General features: G+C 40.4%; 1 protein-coding gene across 1 annotated transcript; it reads left to right on the top strand.

The window, feature by feature from the left end:
• The first annotated feature begins 7,623 nt into the window (after window positions 1-7,623).
• On the top strand, window positions 7,624-11,606 carry LOC118736116. The gene is made up of 2 exons (XM_036466217.1): window positions 7,624-11,481; window positions 11,550-11,606. The coding sequence occupies exons 1-2, from the start codon at window positions 7,624-7,626 to the stop codon at window positions 11,604-11,606; spliced, it is 3,915 nt and encodes a 1,304-aa protein (XP_036322110.1).
• The last annotated feature ends 352 nt before the right edge of the window (window positions 11,607-11,958 follow it).

Here is an 11,958-nt window from a genome sequence, read left to right as displayed (position 1 = left end):
AAAAAAAAAAAATATTGTAAGCTGCATGCAATAATTTGAATTCATTAAATTTGAAAACTCACAACTGCCTCCACCCCGATTTGAACTCGCAACTAACGATAGTTGAGTCAGAGGTCTTCTCGCTGGGCTAATTTCGTATTGTACGAGTAGTGAGCATTTGCAAATTTATACCGCAAGTTTCAACTGTCCCGCTCTGCATTCCTTTTGAATTAGTTCAGAGATAGTTCTGAGATATGTAGTTCGGAACTAGCGCTTTGCCAGACTGTCTCTAAATTTTACTGCAGGGCTCTTATGCATTCATAAGGTATAGGCTTTCGATGCTTTCTCCTGGTACGAAAAAACGCATGCTTGTTTCGTTGGTGCGTGGTAAACATAGATCCCTTATGGATTGACAGGCAGCTAAAATTTAAAAGATTGCATCTTTTTCCTAAATTTATTATAATAAGTAATTAAAAATGTTTGTAAACCATCCAACGTGTGTCAAGTAATTGCTTTGGGCATTTGGACGATCAATAGCTATCACACCATGTTGTCATGTGTCAATTCTGTCGACAATGGTGCATGGTGTCAAGTTAGCACTACATACCAAATTTTGTTCGAAAAAGGTTCAACTCGATTTTTTCCAGAAAAACGAAAGCTACAAATTTTTTCTTTTCACAACAAATTTTAAAGTTAAAAGCTACAATTAATGGCATAGTAACATATTGGATATCTCAATTCTATCGACTAGGTGTATGGTGTCAAGTTAGCACTACATACCATTTTTTCTTAAAAAACGAGAGCTACAAATTTTTTCTTTCCACAACAAATTTACAACAAAAACACTACAATTAATGCCGAAGTTAACTTTTCCAATTTCGAAAAGTGTAGTGCTAACTTGACACACGTTCCAAAAAGCTATAGCAGCATAGTCAGAAAAAAGTAGGCGACTTTTTTAAGACTTCATTGAAAATGTAATGAACGCAAAAAAGGCTGAAATATTGCTATGCTCCTTCTTAACAGAACATAATTTAGCATTTTCGACAGCCGACCCCCTTACCAAATGTCTACAAGAAGAAAAAAATTGCACATTACTGCCCTGAAATTTAATGGGCTATCAAACTGCATACTCAAAAAAATTCTAAAAAATCTAAATAAAAAGTTGAAAATCTAGGTGAAGCTTGGCAGATTTTTTATAATTTTTGCACAAAGTTTAAAATGTGGATTTATATTTTGTTTGTTATATAATGAGGTTTTATGGAAGAATAATAAACATTAAATAAACAAAAGAGAAACAGCCAAAATCGATCAAAATGATGATGACTTAATCAGCTGTATGTATAAAATGATTTTTATATTAACGATCTCAAACCAGTTTACAATGAATTTTAAATGTGCAATGATATTTTAATATACCTTACGTACACATGTACCTTTGTATACAATAAAAGTTTAATAAGAACAATTTTTTGTACATTCATTTGAATAAGACGTTTTTGGGTAGGAAATGACGTTTTTTCAGACCAAGAGCGACGTTTTCTCATGCCGAAGACCTGGCAACACTGCACCCAACTGAAGTTCGGTTGCCATATGCCTAAGTCGGCTCAGCTCGATGTTCTGGTCACATACATAAGTACACATTTTCATGAGTCTATCTCTTCTTATTCTGGTACTTACAAATATCGGACCAAAGTTATAATACCATTTCATGCTCATGAAAGGTATAGTTTTCAGATTTAAAATCGGTGAAGTAGGTAACAAAATATAAATTTAAATATTTTCTTAACTTCTTCCCAGCGTATCTATTAAAATGTCATTTTCAAAAATTTCATGCATTGCTGTGACATGTCATTCCATCTCAAACATACTGTTATAGCATGTCATTGCTTCTTAGCTCAGCTGTTCTTTGCTATTGTGTTTCTGCAGCATATTTTCAATACTGTTTAAACTTGCCTTGTATGAAAATGTATATAGCAGGGCTGGGCAAGGCCGAGGCCGAAAAGAGCCACATCTAAGTTCTAAATGCTACAAAGAGCCACCAAAAAAGAACAAGAAAAACAAAAATTTTATTTTTAAATAAAATTATTATTAGAAATGAAAAATATTAATTTTATTACTATTCTATTGTACGAAAGATAGATATAAAATAAAATTCAAAAGATCCCTTGGCGAGATTTTCAAAATCTGGTTTTAGGTCAGTTAAAGCCGTTCGTAACAATTCTGTTAAATGTTGGATAGTCAATTGGTAAGTTCGTTTAAAATCTCCAGTAAAAAATGTCCAACAGCGTAATTCCGGCGAAATGTCATCTGTTATCTCACAAGAGAAAAATATCCAAAATAGTACGCGAACGGAAAATTTGAAGAAACTTGAATATTAGACGAACAGCTGATAAAAACATTCAACATTCAAAAAAATTTAAAACGTAAAAAAAAACAAATTTCGAAGTCTTATCCTGACACAGTTCACTGACTAAACGAATAACTACTTACTTCTTATAGGTTTAATTAGTCGCATTTTACTATTTTAACTTCCAAACCATCAACTTCAATTTAGGGATTTGCGTAAATTCCAACCAGCAGTTTTTGATCAGCTGTTTTATTGTTGGCAAATTGCTGTTGGCGAAAAATTTTTCCAGCAGAAACTAGCAGATTTTCCTCAAATGAAATGTGATTTTGCTCTCTCAATTTCCCTACTTTGCAAGTTTTTTGCGTACGCGAACACAACAAGCTGATAATTTTTATAACTTTCAATAATTAACAGATACGCGAAAGCAACTAAATGTGAACGGTATTTTTACTTTACGAATTTCTTTGTAGAGTACAAAGACGCACCGTTATACGTTGTACCGAAAATTTAAAATATACGGCACGCAATTGTTTTCAACAGCGGATATTTTAAATCTGGTACTTGTTGCCGGAATTCAAGCAATGGCAAAGCTTCATGTTGCATTTCCAGTGCCTTATCTTCTTTTTACTCTTTCGACGTAGTTTAGCTTCAAAACTTAAAATAATTTGCGACAAATCATAAGCAGTTTTATTCCCCCTTGTAGAGACAAATTAAAGTTTTGCAAATGTTCCATCATATCGGTAAAGAACATTAAGTCAGAAAGCCAATTTCCATTCTTCAATTGCGGGTAATGTTCCGATCTCAATTTGTATGTGTATATAAAAAGAATAAAACAAAAAAACAACACAATGGAAAAAAGGCCATCAAAGAAATATGTATTTTAAAAAGTAAAAAGAGCAAAAATGTTCTAAGCAAGGAGAAAGTAAAACGAGCCGCACTTTGCTAAGCAAAGAGCCGCATTTGGCTCAAAGAGCCACCTTTGCCCACCGTTGGTATATAGATCTTTAATTAGATAATTGTTTAATAAATTTTACTATAGTAGAAGCTTGCAAAATTCGGAAAATCTCTTCCCGTATATACAATGTAAATAATTATGCTGTTGCATGTGTTGCGTTTGTTGACATGCATAAATTTGATGCATGATTTGATTTGAATTTATTCGGCTATTACTACGTTTATACGCACGTATTATTTGCAAATAACAATTTGCAAAATGGTAAACTTTGCCGTATCAACGCTGAGTTAATTTTGTATTTGCAAATAACTAAATCACGTAAATAAGTATTGATTAGTGGTACTATTTGCAAATAAGCGCAAGACGCTGCCATTCTTAGGTTAATTTTCTTTTTCGATGGTCATCTTATTATTCTTCTTCTTCTTTTTTGGCGCTGTAACCGCCTAAGCGATTTTGGCCGAGTTCAGCAAAGCACGCCAGTCGTTTCTCCTCTGTGCCAACTGACGCCAATTGGAAACGCCAAGTGAAGCCAAGTCCTTCTCCACCTGATCTTGCCATCGCAGTGGGGGCCTCCCTCCAGCGGGTTCCGAGTTGAATACTTTCAGAGCTGGAGCGTCGGTGTCCATTCGAACGACATGGCCGAGCCAGCGGAGCCGCTGTATTTTAATTCGCTGCACTATGTCCATGTCGTTGTAAAGCTCATACAGCTCATCGTTCCATCGTCTGCGGTACTCGCTGTCGCCAACGCGTAAAGGCCCGTAAATCTTCCGCAAAATCTTTCTCTCACACACTCCAAGAGCCTCCTCATCGGATGTTGTAATTGTCCATGCTTCTGCGCCATATACCAGCATGGGCATGATGAGTGATTTATAGAGCGTGGTTTTCGTACATCGAGATAGGACTTTACTCCTGACTTGCCTACTCAGACCAAAGTAGCACTTGTTGGCAAGAGTGATTCTGCGTTGGATTTCAATGCTGACATTATTATCGGTGTTAATGCTGGTTCCCAAGTAAACGAAATTCTCTACTTTCTCGAAATTGTAACTGTCAACAGTGACGTGGGTGCCAAGGGGCGAATATGCTGACTGTTTGTTTGATGACAGGAGATACTTCATCTTGTCCTCGTTTACCACCAGACCCATTCGCTTTGCTTCCCTATCCAACTTGGAAAAGGCAGAACAGACTTCGCGGTGTCATCGGCATAAGCCAGCAATTGCACGCCCTTGTAGTAAATTGTTCCTGAGCGGTTCAGTTCTGCAGCTCTTATTATCTTCTCCAACATCAGATTAAAAAAATCACATGAAAGGGAGTCGCCCTGTCTGAAACCCCGTTTTGTGGCGAACGGCTTGGAGAGGTCTTTCCCAATTCTGACGGAGCTGGTGGTATTGCTCAACGTCATTTTACACAGCCGTATGAGTTTTGAGGGGATGCCAAATTCAGACATAGCGGCGTACAGGCAACTCCTTTTAGTGCTGTCAAAAGCGGCGTTAAAGTCGGCAAATAGGTGGTGAGTGTCGATCCTTTTCTCGCGGGTCTTTTCCAAGATTTGGCGTATTGTGAATACCTGGTCTATGTTGGATTTGCCAGGTCTAAAGCCACACTGATAAGGCCCAATCAGTTCATTGACGGTGGGCTTCAGGCTTTCACACAATACGCTCGATAAGACCTTGTAACCTATGCTTAGAAGGCTGATCCCGCAATAGTTGACGGGAATGGCGGGGTCACCTTTCTTGTGGATTGGGCAGAGCACACTTAAATTTCAGTCGTCGGGCATGCGTTCATCTGACCATATTCTGACCAAGAGTTGATGCATGCACCTTATCAACTCCTCGCCGCGGTACTTGAATAGCTCAGCTGGCAGGCTGTCACCTCCAGCAGCTGTGTTGTTTTTCAGCTGCGCTATTGCTATACGTACCTCGTCATAGTCAGGCGGTGGAACATCGACTCCGTCATCAACTTTCCGTGCTGCTACCAGTTAGTAGGGCGGAAAAGAGTTCCCTCCATAACTTAAGTACGCTCTGTAAATCGGTTACTAGGTCGCCATTATTGTTCCTACAGAAGTACGCCCCGGTCTTGAAACCTTCCGTAAGTCGCCTAACTCTCCGGTAAAATTTTCGGGCATTCCTCCTGTCGGCCAGCATTTCAAGCTCTTCGCACTCACGTATTTCGGCCTCTCTCTTCTTATTGCGGCAAATACGTCTCGCTTCCCTCTTCAGATCCCTATAGCGGTCCCACATAGCGCGCGTTGCGCCCGATCGCAGCGTGGCCCTGTAGGCGGCATCTTTTTTCTCTGCAGCTTCCTGACACTCCTCATCGTACCAGTTGTTCTTTCGGGCTCGCTGAAATCCGACTACTTCTTCGGCGGCGGTACTTAATGAGCGGGAAATGTGGTTCCACTGCTCACATATGTCGGTTTGTTGAAGAGTCATCTTATTGCCTTTTAATAACCAAGACGTTGCCATTTTTAACTTTATTTTCCTTTTCGATGGTCATGTTATTGCCTTTTTATAATCAGGCAATATTAAAAAAGAATTTTTCACCATCGAATAAACAGTGAGTTAGGTATTTGCAAATTATTTTTATTTGCAAATAGCTTACGTATAAACGTAGTAAATGTCTTCATATATCACTTTCAAACATGTATAAGCGACATGATATAAATTCGCACTTGCATGATGTGTTACATCTCGCTATGTTTTGTAGTTCAGGCCTTTAGTATCTATATATATAATTGCTCGGTCATACGACTTAGTTAGGCCGATCTGTAGCAGCCACAGAATTGAGCTATATATCAAACTAAAGTGCAAGCTGCAGTTGCAGTTGACCGTGTTTGTCAAAAATCGATAGTGAGTAATATAGTATATTGAAAAATATTAACCATATTTCCGTGGTATTGAGATTCGGAAAAGTTATGAGGTATTATTCATAGTTTTGAAATATATTTCACGAAAGCAAAAAATAAAAATAGCTGAGATCCCTTTCTTTTTAAACACCTAGGATATCACTGACCATTAAGAGGACCCAGAATGACCGTAAACCTCAAAGCTTTACACATTTTTGTATGTGATTTTTTAAATGAACGATTCAAAACTAGCCGGTATACATATTTAAAATTTTTTAGAACCAGTGGTTGAATTTTTGTACTGAAAGGGTTAACCCTAAAAGTATAATCTACGTCTGCGAGGCGAATACAGAATGGGTCTTTTTTAATTGTAACACAAAATTTACTTTTTATTTTGTTGTTTTAAATAAATGCGGTTATAGGTTTTATTAATAAAATGATGTTTTATTATTAGTCAAACTCACAACTTCAATATTCTTTAAAAAAATAAGGCAGGACTAAGTATATTTTAGCTCACAGGTTATCTTTTAAGTACATAAGCCTCTACAGCGTATGTAAAGGCTTTACGTTACTCCCAAATAGATTAGGCTTCTAGGGTAAAGAAAGCTTTAGTGATATTAAATCGTGACTAGACACGTATAAAGGCTCGAGCTCAAAAGTTGACCGCGAAAAAAGGCGCATAAAAAAAACTTCAGAGAAGAAAGACTCTTAACATAGTTGACGGCGAAGAAAGACGCGTTAAAATATTTGACGGCCAAGAAGGACGCGTAAACTTATTTTCGCGGTCAACTATGTTTGCGGTTGTAATAGTATGTACATTCCGTTAATAGTTTTTGTGGAATAGTGCTGAAGTGACAGTCCTTCGCCAAGTATAAATCAACTAGGTTAGGCGTCTTTCCTCGCCGAAGTTTTTCTTAAGCACCTTTTTTTCGTAAAATTTTTGTATGCGTCTTTTTTCGCCGTCAAAACACTAGCGCGCCTTTATTCGTGTATAATGACGAAATGCTTTTCACCATAAACAGCGCCAACTTTCAATGATTATTGCGTTTCAGATTAAGACTAATACCAGTGTTCGCGCCTCTCACGTATATTCGCAATACACATCCACTCTCTCAGCTTTGTCATTTTAGTTAAGGTGTCTATGAGTTCAGTAATAAATGAACCAGCAAACATTAAGCACGCGTCGTTTTATTTTACTCCGCTACTGCCGCAACAGATGGTCCTTCAGACCGGATCTCGGTTATTAACGCAAATAAAAAAATCGCTTAACAACATAAAACTAATTGAATCGCAAATACTAAAGTGAATACGCAATTAACTAAATAAAGACTACAAAAACAATAAAACTAGAAGTGCACCTGCATTCGCTGCCGTGAAAGTGTGTGAATAAACTACTTACATTGAAACCTACAGCCAGTAAGGCAAAAGAGCACGTCAGGGAAACGGTCATTTTAAGGTCATATTCATTTCTTTGGTATACCGTTTTTGAAGTGAATTGAAATGTCTGTGAACAAAAGAGACTCAGCACGAAATGCAATTAAACGCTCTCTTGAACTCAGTAAAGCTGAAAGCGGAAAATACTCCAAACAGCAGCTGGAAGTATACATAGAGCTTTTACGTGAACAATGGGGCCGGTTTAATATTGCTCAAGAAATTGTGGAAGAGTCATGCGGAGCGAACGCCATAGAAGCAGAACAGTACGAAAGAGAACAGGGCGAACAATGGTATGCATCCGCAATGTCAAATTTCAAAGCAATGCTCGAAGCACAATCTTCTCTTAACACAACAACTGTAGGCGAAGTTTCACGCAGCACTTCTGTCATTCCAAACATCAAGCTTCCAGCATTTAATTTACCTCATTTTGAAGGAGATCCGACAACATGGCTCACATTTTTCGACAGTTTCAGTGCCATCGTACTAAAACACGAAACGCTGACTGGAAGTCAAAAATTGCACTATTTACGCTGCTGCTTGTCTAAAGAGCCGCTGCAACTAATCTCAAATTTCAAACTTCAAGATGCAAATTTCAGCGAAGCCTGGAATTTATTAACAACACGGTACAATATTCCGCGTGTTATTAAAGATCATCATTTCCGTGCTATTTTTTCGGTGCAAAAGGCAAACAGCGACACTCCTACTGCAATCAAAGGTGTACTAGACCCCATCATGCAAAATGTTCGTGCATTGAAAGCTTTGGCGCTGCCGGTTCAACATTGGGATGAATGGCTTATACACGTAATTGTGCATACGCTAGCAAACGAAACAAGACGACAATGGGAACTTTCACTTGGAGAACAACAAGAGGTAGATCTTAATATTTTGCAGGAATTTCTCGAAACTCGATGTCGCTCGCTAGAGGCAGCGTTGACGCATACTGGGCTTACGAAACAGACTGCAGCAAAACCCAAAAACAAAATCAATGCATATCACGCCACGCAAGGGGGTCAGACGGATTCCAAACGGTGTTTGTATTGTTCTGGTGAGCATAGAATTTATCAATGCCCTCAATTTCGTGAAATCCCGGTAACCACGCGAAAGGGCGTAATCCGAAATAAAAACGCTTGTACAAACTGTTTGAGCGAGATGCATAAAAGAGACAAGTGCCGAAGCGCATCAACGTGCAGAATATGCAGACATCGCCACCATACGCTACTTCATTATTCCGAAACCGGCACTACTTCGATGGATACTGCGAATTCACAATCATCCAAAAATAGTGACAATGCAAACATCACCTTACTTGCAAGGCATTCGTCGTACTCTGCCACTGCCGCACTAAGCGCACCAGAAGCAACCGCTTCGGACACACATTCTGACGCGACCTTTGGGCAAGCGGTTCTTCTCGCTACTGCCCAATTACGAGCATGTGACATCAACGGAAAGCAGCATGTTTTGCGCGCGCTTTTTGATTCAGGCTCAGACTCTTCATTTATAACTGAAGCATGTGTTCAAAGATTACAATTAGCTAAAAGGCGAAGTGAAGTCATTGTGTCCGGAATCGGATGCTCAAAGGGTAAGGTAAAGGGCGAAACATCATTGTTGTTGACGCCAATGGAGGGCACCGAAACATTCCCTCTATCTGCTCTCGTGTTGACAAAGCTTACAGAATCTTTGCCCGCGGCGAAAATACACTCCTCCAAATGGCCGCACATTGAAGGCTTAAAATTAGCTGATCCGCAGTATTACCTGCCAGCTCGCATAGACTTAGTTATAGGGTCTGATGAAATGTATTCGCTATTGGAAACAGAGGTTATAAAGGGCCCGCCTAATACTCCGATCGCGCAGAAGACAGTTTTTGGCTGGGTGCTGTTCGGCAAGCTAACTACCTTAGATAAATCGAACAATACATCTCCTTGCTTATATTCAGATAGCGACTTAACAAAGGCAGTGATAAAGGCGTGGACACTTGATGAATTACCGGAGACTCGTTACTTTACGACAGAAGAGACAAGATGTGAAAATCTATTCGAAACAACTCACCGACGAAACACGCAAGGGCGCTTTATCGTGCATTTCCCATTTAGGGAAAATATTAAATTAGGTGACTCACGGGCTATAGCGGTACAATGCTGGTTAAGAATGGAAAGAAGGCTTGAGCTAAATAACGAGCATCGAGAACAATATCATGCATTCTTGCAAGATATGTTGGATCAGGGTCATATGGAGCCGGTAAGTAACGTGCCTTCATCAAATTACTATATGCCACATCACAGCGTTATCAAAGAGTCGAGCTGCACAACGAAAACGCGTATCGTTTTCAACGCTTCGCAAAAAACTACAAACGGCCTGTCGCTTAATGATAATTTGATGATCGGGCCGCAACTTCAGGAAGACTTAGTTTCTATTTTAAACCGCTTTCAAATTCACAAGTACGCCTTAACCGCTGACATCAGCGGTATGTATCGTCAGGTAATGGTCGCTGAAGAACACGTCGATTATCAACGAGTCATATGGCGCAGAAGCAAACATGAGCCCTTACAAGATTTTCGTATATTAAGGGTTACTTATGGTATTGCCTCTAGCTCTCATCTCGCAATCAAAGCGCTGCAGCAGACAGCCAAAGAAGCCGCTACATGCTACCCCCTCGCATCTTCCGTCATCCTCCGAGATTTTTATATGGACGACTTGTTAACCGGTAGCTCATCCGAAACAAGCCTCAATAGTCTGCGCAAGGAAATATCCCGAATACTTGGAAATGGTTGCTTTGAACTGCGGAAGTGGGCATCAAACTCGCCATTCGTCATCCGCAATATTCCTCTCGATGCAAGAGAGCACAATATATCTCATTTGCTTGCTGACGACGATACAGTACGCGCTTTAGGACTAATGTGGAATTCCACGGATGACTACTTATACTTCGACATCAAATTGGGGTCCCCACCGAAAAATCTCACCAAGAGATCGCTTTTGTCAGATTCCTGTCGATTATTCGATCCTACAGGGAAGCTGGCTCCAATCACCTTGGTCCCCAAAACGTTATTCCAACGACTCTGGCAACTTGGCTTAGACTGGGATGATGCAGTACCAGAAGACATCGCCGCTTGCTGGCTGAATCATCGCGAGAATTTAAAATTACTTTCTGGACTCAAAATCCAAAGATGGCTTGGAACCGGAATGGAAGGTTCAAAGACAGATCTGCACTGCTTCGCAGACGCTTCAGAGCAGGCTTACGCTGGTGTAGTATACGCTCGGACACGACATGCTGACGGCTCAATAACTGTAGCTATGGTAAGTGCAAAAACAAAGGTCTCGCCTCTCCGTTCTATTTCCATAGCTAAGCTCGAGTTGTGCGCCGCCGTTCTGGTCTCAAAACTCGCACATCACGTTCAACAATCGTTAGCTGGACTGGTATCCAAGATATATGGATGGACGGATTCTATGAACGCATTGGCCTGGTTACAAAGCCACCCCAGCCGCTGGTCTGTATTTGTAGCGAACCGAGTCGCAACAGCACAATCGAATATAGCATCGGAAGATTGGTCCCATGTGTGTACAACCGATAATCCAGCTGATTGCGCATCAAGAGGTATGCAACCTGCGCAATTTATCCAGCATAAATTATGGTGGAATGGGCCTCCCTGGTTGTCGCAGGATGATAAATACTGGCCTAACTCACCATCAATACCACCGACAGAGTTGGAACTGCGTCCAAAGCGAACCCTGACTCACACCGCTTCTATTGGCGCTGCTAGCTTCATAGCGCGAGATATGCTCGCTAGGTTTTCGTCGTTTTTACGTTTGAAACGCATTACAGCTTATTGGTTGCGATATATACGCAATTTGCGAGAAAAGCAAAGGCAAGGAGGTCCGTTAACATACGCAGAGTTACGTGCCGCCGAAGAATACTGGATACGTCAGGTGCAAAGGGAAGCATTCAACGAAGAAATCTGGTGTTGCCAACACTCTAAACCTATCTCGCTTCGCAGCTCACTAATTCGGCTCAACGTATTCCTCGACAACAACAACATATTAAGGGCGGGTAGTAGGATTCGTCGCTCCGCTGTATCGCCAGACATCAAGTTTCCTATCGTCTTACCGTCAAGGTCCAGCATCGTTATCATGATAATTAATGACCTTCACAAAAGCCTCTTGCACGGTGGACCACAACTTATGCAGACCGTACTACAACGTCGGTTTTGGGTAATGGGCGCACGAGGATTGGTTCGAAAAATCTTTCATAATTGTACTACGTGTCGACGTCAAGGTGCTATTCGACAGCAACAGATGATGGCCGACCTACCAAGCTTTAGGGTTAACTACGCAGGCCGACCATTCTCTGTCACCGGCGTAGATATGGCTGGCCCATTTAGCGTAAAATTCTCCAAAGGACGCGGG

This window comes from Rhagoletis pomonella, unplaced genomic scaffold, assembly GCF_013731165.1.
Source record: "Rhagoletis pomonella isolate Grant_MI unplaced genomic scaffold, Rhpom_1.0 Rhpom_scaffold_00003, whole genome shotgun sequence".
Taxonomy (NCBI): Eukaryota; Metazoa; Arthropoda; class Insecta; order Diptera; family Tephritidae; genus Rhagoletis; species Rhagoletis pomonella.
This window is presented reverse-complemented; position numbering and strand designations above follow the sequence as displayed.